This window comes from Apium graveolens, chromosome 7, assembly GCF_009905375.1.
Source record: "Apium graveolens cultivar Ventura chromosome 7, ASM990537v1, whole genome shotgun sequence".
NCBI lineage: Eukaryota > Viridiplantae > Streptophyta > Magnoliopsida > Apiales > Apiaceae > Apium > Apium graveolens.
In genome coordinates this window covers 209723761-209739858 of record NC_133653.1, presented here as the reverse complement: position 1 = coordinate 209739858, position 16098 = coordinate 209723761, and the positions used below count along the sequence as shown (strand labels likewise).

The 16098-nt window shown below is 33.5% G+C and overlaps 3 protein-coding genes across 6 annotated transcripts; 1 reads left to right on the top strand and 2 right to left on the bottom strand.

Moving 5' to 3' along the window:
- The first annotated feature begins 349 nt into the window (after positions 1 to 349).
- LOC141672982 (uncharacterized) lies at positions 350 to 2852 on the top strand. 2 transcript variants are annotated; one of them, XM_074479691.1, is made up of 3 exons: positions 350 to 503; positions 985 to 1438; positions 2335 to 2852. In XM_074479691.1, exons 2-3 carry the CDS (start codon positions 1102 to 1104, stop codon positions 2655 to 2657), a joined length of 660 nt encoding a protein of 219 aa, XP_074335792.1. In that variant the 5' UTR covers positions 350 to 503; positions 985 to 1101; the 3' UTR covers positions 2658 to 2852. The 2 variants fall into 2 exon arrangements, with proteins under 2 accessions (XP_074335792.1, XP_074335793.1); XM_074479692.1 differs by having other exon boundaries at positions 351 to 503; positions 1010 to 1438.
- A 373-nt stretch (positions 2853 to 3225) lies between these two features.
- Positions 3226 to 5531, bottom strand: LOC141670750 (chaperonin-like RbcX protein 2, chloroplastic). The gene is made up of 5 exons (XM_074476738.1): positions 5085 to 5531; positions 4593 to 4684; positions 4339 to 4396; positions 3867 to 3932; positions 3226 to 3595 (listed from the first exon to the last, which is right to left on the bottom strand). The coding sequence occupies exons 1-5, from the start codon at positions 5322 to 5324 to the stop codon at positions 3473 to 3475; spliced, it is 579 nt and encodes a 192-aa protein (XP_074332839.1). The 5' UTR covers positions 5325 to 5531; the 3' UTR covers positions 3226 to 3472.
- Positions 5532 to 6036: 505 nt separating this feature from the next.
- On the bottom strand, positions 6037 to 15122 carry LOC141670749 (carotenoid 9,10(9',10')-cleavage dioxygenase 1-like). 3 transcript variants are annotated; one of them, XM_074476735.1, is made up of 14 exons: positions 14813 to 15119; positions 14134 to 14204; positions 13926 to 13940; positions 12541 to 12652; positions 12197 to 12296; positions 11968 to 12030; positions 11406 to 11516; positions 11148 to 11332; positions 10829 to 10967; positions 9128 to 9245; positions 8943 to 9044; positions 8418 to 8669; positions 7393 to 7504; positions 6037 to 6374 (listed from the first exon to the last, which is right to left on the bottom strand). In XM_074476735.1, exons 1-14 carry the CDS (start codon positions 15050 to 15052, stop codon positions 6345 to 6347), a joined length of 1650 nt encoding a protein of 549 aa, XP_074332836.1. In that variant the 5' UTR covers positions 15053 to 15119; the 3' UTR covers positions 6037 to 6344. The 3 variants fall into 3 exon arrangements, with proteins under 3 accessions (XP_074332836.1, XP_074332838.1, XP_074332837.1); XM_074476736.1 differs by lacking the exon at positions 6037 to 6374 and adding an exon at positions 6440 to 7044 and having other exon boundaries at positions 14813 to 15122; XM_074476737.1 differs by lacking the exon at positions 11968 to 12030 and having other exon boundaries at positions 14813 to 15120.
- Between the last annotated feature and the right edge of the window lie 976 nt (positions 15123 to 16098).

Sequence of the window (16098 nt, the reverse complement as noted above, 5' to 3'; positions counted from 1 at the left end):
CATGGTGCCAATTTTAAATAAGCAAAAATCAAATTTGTTCACGATAAAAAATTATAATTTATTATTTGCTATTATTATCATATATTATTTAGGATGTTTAGTTCGTAAAAAAGATAATATGCATCAATAAAATTGTATCAATAAATGATATTAGAATATTGTTTAATTGACCGGAAATATAGAATTTTGAAAACATTAAGTCTATTATTCTAAAATCATTTTTAGCGAAATGGTCTTTTAGGTTGAATTTAATATTAAGATAATATAATCAAATAAATTTCGTGAAATCGATATCAAAAGTCGAAAACTCGATTATAATCATAATAGGCTCGAAAACTCGATAAACTCGTTAAAAATAGATAAGCTCGAAAAACTCAAAAAATTGTTAAAAAATCGAATTACATCGGTAGCTATTACCAGACCCCCAAATAGCAGGAGTAAACTAAAGGCTTCCCATCTATCGGCGCCATTCAAGCCTCCCTCCCTCTTTATTCTCGCTCCAGGTATCATCATTTTTATCTCTAGCTTTTTTAAAATTTATATTTTTTAATGTGTATTATTAACCTTAGTCGAGATCAAGTATGTTTATAGTCAACTGTTGTTGTGTTTCTGTTTCAAATTCCATTATCTGTTGTTAGTTGCAGATAATAATAATCTCTTGTCAATTCAAATTTGTTAATGTAATCATCACGCGGTGATTTAATGTTTTAGAGGTTTAATTATGTACTCTCTCCGTCTCATTGTATTCTTTACATATTTGTCCTTTAAGCTACTATAAAATATAGTTCTGTAATTTATTTTTAGAATTTCTTTTTCTGTATAAAAGTTTAAACATTATATTTTTATTTTAAAAAAAATATTTAAAATTATTTAGGGAACCATGTTGTACGGAAGCCTTAAAATCTGTGCCTATTTTCCGCCCCGAGGGAGTATTTTTTGTTAGTATTTGTAGTGTTTATTTGTATGCTTGTGCCGAAACTGCAGGATCTGATTACATTTTCGTATACAGTTCCGGGGAGTGACTGATTTTGGGTTTCGTTTTGTCTATATATAAGAATGGTTAAAGAGTAACAAAGAATTGTAGTTGGGGATTTATTGGAAATGACGACGCGACAGAGATGCACAATTGAGTGCGCTAATGGAATTAAACTTGATTGTTCTGTTTTTAAACCCGAGAAGATGAATGATACTATAGGAGTAGTTCTTGTTCATCCCTACTCTGTTTTGGGTGGCTGTCAAGCTCTCATGAGGGGTATTGCTCGTAATTTATCTGATCACGGTTTCCCAGCACTCATTTTCGACATGCGAGGTGTTGGAAAATCCACCGGAAGGCCTTCTCTTACCGGCTTCTCTGAAGTCAACGATGTCGTTTCTGCCTGCAAATGGCTCTCCACTACTCTCTCCCTTCCTCGTATACTCCTTGTGGGATCCTCTGCTGGTACTTTCACTCCCCTCTCACTGTTTACATACTCTTTTTAGGTAATAACTGTATTCTAATCTTATCACAATAAGTTAGTTATTTTTTGTTTTTGATTGATTAGTGAATATCTGCTTTGTGTTAGTGATACTAATTTGTGTTTGCTACTTAAACTTTTTTACGTGAAGTTACGAATCATCAAGATTGGTAATTGCAATTACCACAATGTAGTTTCCCTTTAGTACTACAATGTAGTAGATCAAAAATTTATTATGTTGTATCCTTTTTCGGTGAATGTGTAGGAAAAGCAAAGTAGTCAGCCGTTCTTTCATGTTCAAGGTTTAAGGCACGTTTTCTCAATTTTGCATTACCCTGTCTAAACAAGTCCAAATAATAGATTCTGTAACAATATGTAAATTATAACTTGGGGTGGTATGTTTAGTAGTTCACCAGCTATTTCTATATACACAAGATCTAGAAGAAAGAACAGATAAGTTTACATGAATCCCGTAAGTGGAGAACCAAGACTGTGAGACCGGGGAAATTCATACATGGATGAGAAGATTACAGACCAGTTGGGATTTCTGTGTGCCTGAATGTAAATTCATACATCCTTCATACCTCCATGCCTTTCTTCATAAAACCCAGTCAATTGAACTGAGACAATTTAAGAATGTACTGGGAACCTGGGTATCTCTACTATCAAGAATTTGTTAATATATATGCATTGATTGTATTAAGTAAAACTGACTGTCCATATCATCCGTATCGATCTATGTCACTGATGCAGCGCTCATTTGAGATCCTAACTGGTTGTTCAAATAAGTGGTTTCTCTCACCCTGCAGAATATGAATCTTGAGAATCTGTTCTCAGTGTTAAAAACATAATTTAACAGTCAGCACATGTGTTGAAACAGGTGCTCCGATTGCTGGATCCGCAGTTGACCAGGTAGAGGAAGTCGTCGGTTATGTTAGCTTGGGTTATCCCTTTGGCCTGACTGCTTCTATTCTTTTCGGTAGACATCACAAGGCCATACTACAGTCTCCAAAACCAAAACTATTTGTCATGGGAACTAAGGATGGATTTACTAGCGTGAAACAGTTGGAGAATAAACTGAAATCTGCAGCAGGTCGTGTAGAAACCCATCTGATTGAAGGGGCAAGTCACTTTCAAATGGAAGGTGCAGCATATGATACCGAGATGGCAAACCTTATAACGACATTCATTTCATCTTTGTGACAGTGCTATCACATTGGCAAACCATATCGGAATATCATGAGCCTGCTCGTAGAACTCCCACAAGATGTATGATTTGCATTAAGGTAATGTATATCATCTGTAAACTATATATGGCATTAGCTCTTGTCTGCTTAGTGTGTGTGCTGCAAATTATTAGAAAAGAATACAGTATGATATCTCCATTTCATTGAATTCCCTTTTGGGTCTGTCAAGTTTTTTTTTTTTTTTAAATTATGTTGTACTATCTTTCATCTATATATTACATGAAGTTAATAAAAAAAATAGTTCTTGTATTATAAAATAAATTTAAGTTGGTTTTTTTAAAAGGCAAATCCCGTGCCCCATCTGCAGAGGGGAATTCATTTGTTTCTTGTATAAGTTGATGCTGAACTAATCCTCAGGTCTCAACTATACATAATGATAATTATTTGGCATGAACATATAATGACATTGTATTAATTAAAACAAAGTTTCAAAATAAATCTCTTGGTAATGACCTAATGAGCAGATCATTTTTAAATTTAGTCGATGTTGTGGGCACAAATGTGATATTGAAAAACAGCAGCAGTTAATCCAAATAGAGCGGCAGATCATTTTCAATTATCATGTCTACATAAAACAAAATGATCATCCTTAATAAACAACCACGTGTAGATGGTGATTTGGTTGTGTAGCTATCAATAATCCTCAATATACTAATAACATTTTCGTAAATATTATGGAAAAAGAGGAAAAGGATCACTAATTACTTCAAGGACTTGGCTGTGGAAGTTGACAACTAAGAGAATGGTAACAGAAGAAAATGCCTGAATTCTTCAGTCTGATTTCCCTGCATTTGTGTCATCAGATGGCCAAGCAATGGTTTCCAGGAGCCGTTCTCTCAATAATGTCAAGTTTTCATTCGAAATTTCTTTGTAGATTTCTTCATGGTCACACACCTACATCAATATATAAAAACAACAACACTATCATTTCATACAAGTCTTCGGTGATCAATTCAAAACATATGAAACCACATCGTGATGCACTGGTGCAGTATGAAACTAATGATAATATTAGCATGTACATTGAAAAACGCAGAGGAAAATTAGCTGGAACAATTTCTGCTTGTCATGAAAATTGGGTAACACATTTTTCTTGAGAAGAAGTGATCAGCTGAGGAAAAATGAGCAGGCACAAAAATGTACTGAACTATTATGATGCGCATACCTTTATCCATTTAGCATATAGGTGAAGACGTGTTATCATCACTCTCTCAGCAAGATCTTGTTTTTCCTGGAGAGATATATAGCACCACAATTGTTTAATTTTCTGACCTACTTATGAACAGATAAAGATGTAATTAAGTAATTATGAAGAGCTAGAATTCTTTGAATTTGGATTCTTTGCAAGAGCTGTTGGATTATCCTACATGGGGGGATTGTGAGGTCTAGCTTTTGCGGTTGAGAGAGAGCTAATAGCACCTAACAAGAGCTTCACTCTTTATTTTTGAGTATGGTCTTAAATTGCTATTGTTTGAGTTTGCAACTCGTATTCCACTTTAGTAGTCATCTTTCTAGTTTCTAGTAACAATAGCATCAACTGAAATCCTCTAGTTGGTACTCCAAAGGCTCATCTAAGGAGTAGAACATATGGACTCGGAGGAAACTCTGAGATTAGGACTCTTTCAAGACATTATTACCTTCCCAAGAACCCGAAGAAACTTCTTTCCATCCCGTGGATCATTTGCAGCAACAAAGCTGCCAAAACAGGTGTCAAAGATACACAAAAGAAATGTTTTTATTACACAGATTCCTTAATCCAAAGCACAAATTAGTGACAGTGCCATTTCCAAATACATATTAACCCAACTATTTCTCTCTTGATCTTTATCAAAATGAATTAACAGTATTTTTGGAAAAAAACATACATGAGAAGTAATTAAGGTTGCCTTACTTGTAGAGCCACATATACTCAGTGGGGTTCATCTCGTAAAGTTGGTGAAGAACAGTCCTTGCAGCTTTATATGTAAAGCAGTTCAGTGTTATCTGCAATTACATTAGCTTCAGTTCAGTTCAGTAAACACCTTAAAGTCTAGAGGCTACAGTTAGTCTTCGGATAATCTAATAAACTCAACTACTTAACTACATAGTTAAAATAATAATCTACCTAAATGCTACTTAAACAAGCAGATCACTGGACTGAAATTTGACACCTATGTTAATAACATGAAAATAAAATTTTCTGTATTGTCAAGAACAAGCTACTCAACAAAATCCATCAATGTTCTAATTATCGAATACAGACAACTTCAAAATTTATGTACTAAATCTTTTAAATTTTGACAGACATACATTCTTATGCGATCGTTAATCGGACAAGATCACATTTTAGAATATGCATAGTGAAAGAACTAAAAAGAGGAGTGTAGGTAACAAATTTTCTTACTCGCTTAACATCATTAAAAGTTTCCTCATACTGCCCTCCCAACTCATTAGTAACAATATTAAGCTTCTTATATCTCTGCTTCTGTTTGTTTCTTGTACAAACAAATGCTGCTGCTGTAGTTGAAGAACACAACATTCTTGCTGATAATCTGGAGTCATACCAGGAAACCAAGAAAAAGTTGCTCAAGTTCATTGTCATTGAATTCTTGTACCATCCATTTGTAGATATAGCTGCAACCATCTTCTCCTTAATCTAATATTGTTATTATGCAATCTTGATCAACTTAAATGCACACTCTGTCAGGGAGAAGTGATTTAGTGTTTTTTCTTGAAAAAAAATGAAAAGGAAAAAATGAAGATAAATTAATGGTGATATAAATGAGGTGGAAATTTGATGTGAATCTCTAGCTGAATCTTTTTGTTTTTTGAGTTTGTTTTGGAAAAAGTATCTACATGGGGTTGTGGTATTTAAAATATTATCTTATATGTCTATTTTCTGAGGTCCATGTTATTTTGAAGATATCTTTAACAAGCTCAATGCTTATTTATCACAAATTGCCTCCTCTTTTGGTTCTGGAGTGGATTTGGACAAACTGGACATTATGCCTATAATTTATTTCATTTTTTAAGCAGAAAATGAAGCAATCTTTCTCCCACAAATAAATTAAAAAGTAATGATTGCACCTCTCACATTTCTTGACCAACAAATCATGTTAATTTTATTTAACTTTTATCTATTCACCAATGCACTTAATAGTAATATTTTTTAAATGATTAATATCCTATTAAAACACACTAACTTTTTTACATTAGTTATATATATAATATAATTGGCTGTTGAGTATGTTCTGCATTTTGATTCTTCAGTTGGTTTCTTTATCTTTTTTTTTCATTCCTTGCCTGTAAGCAAAAGTTGGTTTGGAAACAAAAACTGTCTTGCCTTCACTATAGACTAGATTAAACAAGAACACTGAAATGCAATACAAACTGGTTGCCTATACAGGTTATGTAACCACAAATTATCCCATAATCACCGCCATTAAGAAAGTAAGCAATTTCTGCGGATGAGGGGAGCTTTTGAAGGAACAAAGTTGGTGCAGAATTTGAGGTTGCTATATGCACAGAGACATTTCACATACTTTAATTTATCATACATTGTTATAAGAACAGAGACATTTCACACAACACATTGAGACTAGAAGAATTTAAGTCACAAAGGCCTCATCAGGAATGTGGTTCTGCAACTCTCAGGTCCATGATTCTACAGTTTAGCTTGTTCTTGAAGTTGTTCCTGATTAGCATACACGAGCAACAAATCACATTTTTATCGAAAAGTATTTCTACTGGTAGCAGCTTTCTTGTAGTTGTATCAAATGAAATCAAAGATTAATTCATGTTTTAACATGGCAGCATACTACACCTAGTCATTGACACTGAAGCATCTAGGATGCTCCTCAAGCACGCTCATTCACCATTTTATTTTATTTTTGCTCTTATACCTATTTATTTTTGTTATAAGTTAACACACATGGATATAGCATTAGTAACAAGTCAGTTATTATATGGTTGGGATGACAATATAATATATAGATGATATCCCTCTTTTCTTTCTAAAAGAGGTTGGAGTCTCAGTGAAGTTATGTGTGGCCCATATTTTAAATTCTGTAATTGATCATACACACACACACACATAAGTTTCTACAGGCAGTTTCACAGACACTATTGATTAAAAAAATATGTGATAAATTAACAAATTGTGTATATTATTGCATCTAAAAGTAAATTGGGGGTAATAGTTTATACTAATAAGATCAGATCTTTAGATACTGGAGACAATAGTCATATTAACATCAGAGTCTGCAACGTGCATTGCTTATGCAATCCTGGACTCCTTTCATGCGAACCGGATGAATTTAGTATAATATTATTTTTCTCACTTGGAAAAGCAAATGAAATTAAACCTGTAAAGAAAATCAAGGAGGTAGAAAACCAAATTGAGAAGATGGGCAAAGACATGAGGGTTGCAAATTTTTATGATAAGGTTCCAGATGTATATGAATGATGAAAGGCATGACGAGTCACTTCAATTTATAACTTTTGTAATGATTGAATATAGACTAATTTTTTAAAATTGGAAAAAGTATTTGGTCTTGCAAAAGCTAGATATAGAACTCATGCAAGTATGTAGCAGACATAATTAATATTTAATGACTTCACTTGGATTGTGAGAACATGATATAAGTATTCATGCATGTTTTATAATCCGTTAATAAATCCGTCCAATGGAGAAACCTAACAAAAATACTGACCTCGGTCATAAAGAATGCATGAAATCCGTATGGAACTCTGGAAGGTAATTCAACAACTGCAATGGGATCCGGTGACATTGTTTTTGCATCAATAACATTTACCGCTGATTTTCTGCACTAGTAGCAAAAGAAAAGCATATGAGAACTGTGGAAAATTAGACAAGTGTTGTGAGAAATTCTTTTAAACATTAATTAGATAAGAATAATAAGGTGTGAGAATCAATGAGTGTGCAGTAGGTGGCAAAAGTGCTCTAATTGCTAGAACCCAAAATCAGAGTATAGCTTGTTTTCACCTCCCTCGTATATTTAAAATTTTATGCCAAGGCTATCCAGCCCCTACTGAGTTCCTAATGAAAAATGAAAAGATCATAAGGGACAACAATGCTGTTTAAAAGTTATTCCGACTTTCCATATTGGAATCACAAATTATATTAAACATGGATCGAATAATTGTGATGTTCACAATTCACATGCGAATCAACTGTTAGTTAAGTTGGACACTGGGAGCACGCAATTTTTATCTTGAACCGCTTCCCACAAAATTATGATATCATGATATCATCTTATTACAGAAGATTAAATTTATCGATTAGCTAACGAAACATCCAAAGTGGACACTAATCCTCAAAGCTCCCAACTCTTCAGAAATCAATCCTATTGTGCGCGCACACCTACTTGGCATGGTCTCACAAAACATGCGCATTGTGTAGAATAATTTAGTGAAGTAGAAGCTAAGTAATACACTTTCAATAAAGCCACAGGGACTGGTAATCGAAGCAAGCACATGGCTTCCTAAATTTTCCTTCTGATGCAGATAAATGATACATGAGACTTTCTTCTATTTACCGGTAATTAAAGAAACCTATGTTGGCTGACGGGGTAATGTTCTAATGTCTGAATTTAGTGGTTGAACAATTTGTACAAGAAATGAGTACTACCTAACATTTAAAGGCCGTACTGCAGTTTGAAAGGAGAAAAGACTAAAAGATATATCTTCAATTTTGACAAGAGGTAAAGACAATTACCCAGTGTTCTCATCATGTACAAAATGAATCAAGTAACCATCATCTTCTTCTGAAGTAACGCCAGGCTGACGAGGGACAAAGATGGCCTCTGAACCAAATCTTCCAACTCCAAGGTCAAAGATACCTTGGACGTTTCCTCCAACTTCAAGCTTTCTTTTTCCCATTTCCGGGTTCATTTGCAAATCAAATTTGACGATACCAGTGATCTTTGCAATGCCATCCAATATAGTTCCATACACATACCGTTGTCTCCTAAATTGATCAAGATAATAATCAGCTACTTTATAATACTTTTAGAAGTGACTAATATTGAAAATAATATAGACATAAAGGACTTGCACTATTTTCAGATTTTAGACAGAGCTTGAAACAAATAGGCATCCCCAACATGTTATAAAATCAAATATAATTGAGTGGGATGCATACATGACCTAAGTTTTTATTCAGAACCAGAATCATATCCCCAACAATCGTCTATTTTTATGTTTGTTTATGAAATAGAACAAAGACAATGTAGCTTCAGACCTGCCAGTGTAACTTTCATTTATCCGAGGAAAATCAACAGCAGATGCTGAGAGTTTCTTCTGTGAAGCTTGGCCACTCTTCATGTTAAATCTCATCTCAAACCTAAGAATTGTTTTGTAGTCAGGAACCGATAGTCTAGTAATGCATCGTGGTATTACAAATATACATAAGTAGACAAGCCCTACAGTTCATTGTTGAAATTCTCGAGCTTTTCTTTTCTACTTCCATTAATCATATCTAGGTCTGGATTCTCAAGACGGCAAGTGATCAGAACAACTTCATCTCCCTCCTCCCAAGCATTGGCTGATAATAAAGTGTCACAGAATTCAAGATAACAAAAATCCAATATAAAGCAACGAATACTAACAGTTACATTCTCCAGAATGGAAAAACTCTATATAAGTCAAAATAGTTTGTATTCGTGTCTAGGCATGGCATATCTACATGAATGATTTCATGCTTATATTTCAGAGTAAAAACCATGAAGTACACTGATTACTTTGCTTTATCAAGTATCAAAAAATTGTTATCGAACAGGCATGAACAAGAAATATTTTCTCCAGCTCAAATTCTTATACAGTATGTTTAACAGAATGTGACCTTATGTGAAGTAGACTCAAGTACTTGGCAAACATTATCCGCCATTTCAGAGCGTAAATATGCTATCTATGTAAAGTGAAATAAAAACATGCAAAAACATATTCTGGAGTGTGAATTAGAAAGAAATGACGTGTGTGATGGACTGCGACCTCTATAAGATATCTGTTGGAATAATCTTAAATTTAGTTATTAATTATTTGTTTATTTAATTATTAGATATTTAGCAATAGATTAATTATTAGAGAAAAATATTATTTTAGAATTGTCTAGTAGTGGAGTAGTGGAGTTATGGAGTAAATTATGGACATGTAATTTACCCATTAATTAGTAGTGGTTAATTTTGGTAATAGTTAGTTTTAATATGTTTGTAAAGCCTATATAATGGCTAATTTACCTTGAGTTTTAGAGGAAGAAAAAATAATATGTTAAAATAGCAGTACAAGTTCTCTGCAAAATGTAGGTGTCTTCCTTTTTCCTCTAAGTTTTTTCAACATTGGCATCAGAGCTATATGTTCTAGGGCTTGTGAGGCTCTTATAAAAATACATACATTTATATATATATATATATATATATTAAGTATTTATCTGAGATTTCAAATGGCATTAAAAATTTCTCCATATATATTTAGTGAAATATCAAGATGAAATGGTACGTGGAAAAAGAAAAGAGAAGCAAGAATAAAAATGAAGGAGGAACATGAGCGGTGGAAATAATGATAAAGATATCATGGCACAAGAGGCCATGAAAGAAATTTTATTTTAGAGTTGTGGAGAGAAAGTGCTCCAAAGTGTTCTTGGAGAGAAGTGCTCCAAAGTGCTTTTGATGAGAAAGTGCATCAAAATTGATGGCGGTGAGAAGTGCATTAGAGGCGAAGAGAAAGTGTTTCGTAAATTTAAGATTATGGGGTGAATGTTGGAATAATCTTAAATTTAGTTATTAATTATTTGTTTATTTAATTATTAGATATTTAGCAATAGATTAATTATTAGAGAAAAATATTATTTTAGAATTGTTTAGTAGTGGGGTAGTGGAGTTATGGAGTAAATTATGGACATGTAATTTACCCATTAATTAGTAGTGGTTAATTTTGGTAATAGTTAGTTTTAATATGTTTGTAAAGCCTATATAATGGCTAATTTACCTTGAGTTTTAGAGGAAGAAAAAATAATAAGTTAAAATAGCAGTACAAGTTCTCTGCAAAATGTAGGTGTCTTCTTTTTCTCTAAGTTTTTGCAACAATATCTACTTATTTACTTTGGGATGAATTAAGAACTTGGTGCCTCACCGTTGTGAAATATAAAGCAATTTGGGAGCTCAAACCACTTAATCAGCATCTCATTCTTGGCATACCGTGGAAGGACACCAAAACGGGCCTTTTTAGTTGCATCGAATGTGACAATCAGCTTCTTTTCCTTCACCATTTCCTAAATATTAAAATCATCAGCAAGAAAGCCTCAAAGTGAAGCGAAGCTGAGTCAGCCTTATTACTAATTGTAGCCTGTTGTTGGGTGAACAATATGACGTCATATACATAATTATCTTCAGATTGATATTCACAATTATCACACAACAAATACAAATATATATACGGAAAATTTCCTTACCATTGGTTTGATGTATAAGGGTAGGTCCATAATAATTGCATAATTTTCAGTAATGGCAAAGTCATGCATCATTATAGGGTCTGATAAAGTTATTGGCACTGGATCATTCATGAAACCGTTCTTGGAAATAAATCTGTATGTTATATAGGGAGGTGTTTGTGAATAGCCAAAGGTAAACATTTCACCTGCATGAAAAACTATTGTTATTAAACGAGTAATCCCAAAAACTGTCGTGAAAATATTGACAGTAAATTTTACCAGTATATGGGTCGACCTTTGGATGGGCAGTGAATGAATGGGTCAGCCGCTTGTCATAATCCAGCAAACCAAGGGTTTGTAAATCTCCGTCTTCCAAAACTTTAATGGCATCTGTTGACAGAAGAAAGGTGGTAAGATTTAGGTCTGCAAAGCACCATGCTTAATGTTTGCATTCATCATGTGCAATACTATACAAACGGAAGATGAAAAGAAGAGGTGAACCACCTTATGGACATCTAATACATTATTTGATTCCTTGAATGGAATTTGTATTGAACTACAATCTGGTAAGAACTAGAACATGCTTCTTTTTCTCAATGGGCTAGGGGTGATTTCTTGTTTGTTTGGAAAACTTGGGAAGTATATATGGAAGGAGAATGGAACTTCGTAATGCGACAGCACGTGTATTTCACAAAAGAAGTATCATTTCTTCCTGCTATACCAATCCAAAGGGATTGAATACACTATTTTTCAGTTATAAAAATCAAGGCTCAGAAAAAAAATTGAAAAGAAAATCTTAACGTGATTCTGCACATGATGTATAAACGGGAAATTCGCTTACATGGTTTGTCACCCTCTGAAAGAGCCAAAAGTTTTCCATGATGATAAATCATAGCAGTGTTAGCTGCAAAAATGTGAGCGAGATTGTAATTTAAAGCTCCTTCTATTTGTTTACCCAAACAGCTTGACAGAGCGAAGAGTGTTTAGGAAAGTTCTGTCCAATAATCATTATAATTATGTATGATCCTCAAATTTTGGCCCTTTTGGATCAGATTTTGTGAAAGACTTGCCTGTTCCAAATCCATACGACAGATCCAATACTTTCAATTTCGCTCTGAGCATTTGCATGTTAACCATAAGTAGCCCAAACAGTCCCTTAAGATCTCCAAGCTGAAATTAGTGTAGGGATAGCATGTTTATGGACATCACAGGACTAAATCTGAGTATAAATACATATGAAAATATTGAAGAACTCTAGATAATCATAATAATTAAACTTTTGAAGAATAATATGGTGCTTCAGCCCAATAAATATTTTAACATTTTGCTCTATAATGTTTAAATTTTTATAGCCACTGTAACGACAGGCGAGGAGAAAAGTAAAAGTTACCGTCTTCTGTTTTAAGATGTATACCTTCATGAATTTAGCTCCTCCAAATGTCTCTTCCTGCTTTATACGAGATGTTTTTACATAGCGAGAGACGTAAGTAGCTTTGCCATCTTTTATGCGTAATCCATGAATCATGCTGCAACAGCCACATGACATTTTACTACAAGGCTAGCAATTCAAAGACTTTCCTAACGAGGTCTATTATGATATATGTAAACATATCTATTGAATCAATTAAAAACTGGTTATACTAAATTTATTTTGAATATCATTAGATAATCTTAGAAACACAAAGCCTTAAGTGTCCCCCTTTTTAAGTCATTTTTGTAATTTAAAAGGATTTCTGATAGTATTGTTGCTGAGTCCTTGTTTTACTTTCTGGGATTATAAAAGATAGTTGAAGTAACACATTCTGTTTTGACTCGAGCATTTAGGTCAATTAACATGAATATGACACATTCATGAGGCTCATGTATTTAGTAATCTTACATGTCTTCCTATGAACAAGATTAGTCACCAACAAATTACATATCTCATGTAAATGTGGGAAAGACAATATAATAGTGTGATAAGCATCTAAACCAAGCCTGCATGGTTAAACAGGGAGTCTTGAGAATAATGCTTAACCAACACTGTCTATAATCTTAATACATATAGCTTAGTAAGGCAAGTCTTTAGCATATAGAAGTTACCAGAGAAATGTTAAACTTTATAAGATGTAGTCAAGAAACTCAGAGTTTTAAAGATGACGCTAAGGGTGTTGGTTGTAAATGAAACACATCATACAAGTAAGATATACTTCTAGTTCTATATATTGAAACACCAGAATCTTTTATAGCAATAAATTAGTTGCAAAAGATCATCTTTCGACACCAGAACCCTCCATAAACAGCCGTAGAACTGATGTCATTAAAATACTTTTACATAAAACCAAATTTTATCAAATCCAAACCATACCGAATCTACTAATTATGTCTAACACATCTAGCGAGGTGACATAAACACAATATTTCCTTTTTCTTGGGGAGGTTACAATGAAAACACCCGGATTTGAGAATTTTATTTGAAACTATAGAAATATGTTTTAATCATTTTTTGAAGGGGCTTCACATCAACAAAAATTAAATTATTTCATTAATTTTTTCAATTTAAATATCATTAGGAATGTGACAGCAATATGTCTTCTTATCTTATATTTTGTTGAGGTCAAGTGGGAATCTGGAAGGGGTAATGTTATGAGGTAAAATAGCTAATGATAATTACATAGTTTGTGCCTATACAATCACATATACAGAAGGAAGAAGATTAGAGTCAGGCATAGATCATGGAGTCAAACACTGAAGTAATTTGCCATTGGCACTTGAGGGGAAAAATAATTTATTTCCATTTAGAAAAGAAAGGAAACACACCCATCTCCATCAAACCTGCACAATTAAAAAAAATAAAATGAAATTAGAACAATCCTGAGTTGCTAAAGGAAAAACTCTATTGGTCAAACCCAAGCAACAACTTCGAAAATAAGAACAAAAATCCAAGACAAGCGCATCACTGTCAATGATGACAAGGGTAAATCAAGAAGTTTATGTTAGGAGATTGTTTCAAAGAGCATCGACATACCAGTGATAACCAGCCACAGGGAAAAATTTTGGATTGGGACCAACCCTCACAAACTCACCATTCAGACACTCCTGCAACGAAATTATTAATATCAGATTAAAGTTTTTTTAAGTATATGGGGAAGGTCCTGGCTGCAGGCTACCCTTGTACTTTTTACGTTGACTATTTAAAATTAAATAAAAAAAGTAAGAACAAATTAAAACCACATTGTAATAACTTCAGAGTTTTGAATTTTCGTAATCATCCTTCAAATCAAGAATTGGCTTTAAGAGCAAGTCCAGTCTAAAATAGTCGTAGCTATTGCAGTATTTAAGTTAATGAATAGCATTCTGGGCCTTCTGGCTACTAAGTTAGTATAACATTAGCGAAACATATAATATCCATCACATGCGCAAAATGAAACAAAAATCCACCGATCGAGTACTAATCACCGACGAGATATATATATTGCTCAAAATCTTGTAAATTTGTTTGAGCTTCGCTTAATAAGTAAAACTACACAGTTAGTACGCATACACTTATGTGCTTCTAAATTATGTAGGAAAACACTGGAGCTGCACTAAAATAGTAATTAGCAATTGTTCAGTAACAAAGTTAGAAAAACTGTCACATATTTATTTAGTAATTGGAAGGGAATGAGAATAAAAATAAAACAAGAGAACACAACATAGGTACTGACCGGAAGATGACCAATGACAGGGAGATGAGAACAAGGAGGAGTCTCGTCGAGAACGGGAGCAAAGTTACCAGAAAGCCAATGATGAGGTACAGAAGAATCATACATGTACTTAACTATCAAACTCTCAATCCAGTCAATAGCTTTTGATGCTAATCCTTTGTTTGGCTTTGGATTCACCACCACTACTTCCCCTTCATTTCTCTCCATCAATAGTGTGTGTTTGACAGTTATCTTATTCATGTTAATGAGTTCATGTGTTGTTATAGTTTCTTTGTCTTCTTGGTGGAGCTCTGCATGCCACGTTTTGTGTTTTGGATTTTGGATGTTAGTGTTTTTTAATTGATCAATTCAAATTCCCAATTTTTGGAGAAAAAAAAATACACCGACAAACCGATTATTTTGAGGTTAATCCAATTAAGATCGATCAAATTGTTTTTTTTTGAACAATATCCAATAATGTCTTGTACTAATTTTGACTGAAATTTTATCTTTTTTCAGGTACATAAAGTTTTTAGTAAAGTATCCATTAAACATATAGATTCATGACTTTCTGGGTGGAAACAATTCTATTTTGTACTTGATTATACTTTCTTTCAGTCCAGATGAGCATACCTTACCCATCATAGGACGAAACATTAGGGAAATAATATGCATATTATGTTTAGTATCGAGGCATTCTTGTGATGTTAATCTTGCAAAATTGTCCCCACAACTCATGAATTGCAACATTGATCTCACGTTTAGTTGCGCTTGCGCAGAAATCTACATTATACGCACATTACATGATTGATTTGTCTCTCAGTCTTTTTAATCCAAACTCTGCCACTCTGTATTCTTGAATGTAGGATGGGAGATGGTCTTTGACAATAGTTTGCAACTAACAGGTAACCATTTAATGAACTATGATTAAAACAAAATTACCGACAGCGACAGCAGACATTGTCAACGATTGAGACCTGAATTAGATTTATATTAATTAGACCCCCCGCATTAACACCAATAGGAGATTTCAGGTCTCAACCCAACCACAGACAATATTCACAGTACGTGACCAGGGACAAAAAAGTAATTTCTACGGGACCGGCAATATTGCCTGCGATTTCGTGACTATATTTTTAACTACAACCATCGGATCAACCATCCAATGCCTCAAAAGATGTTTGTTGCATAACACGTCCAGAATCATATTTGTATGTCAAATATCTTACAGTCGGCCAATATTGAACTCATTTAAGTTAAAACTTGGAAGTAATAAGAAAATTTATAAAATCTTTTTCAAAAAACCT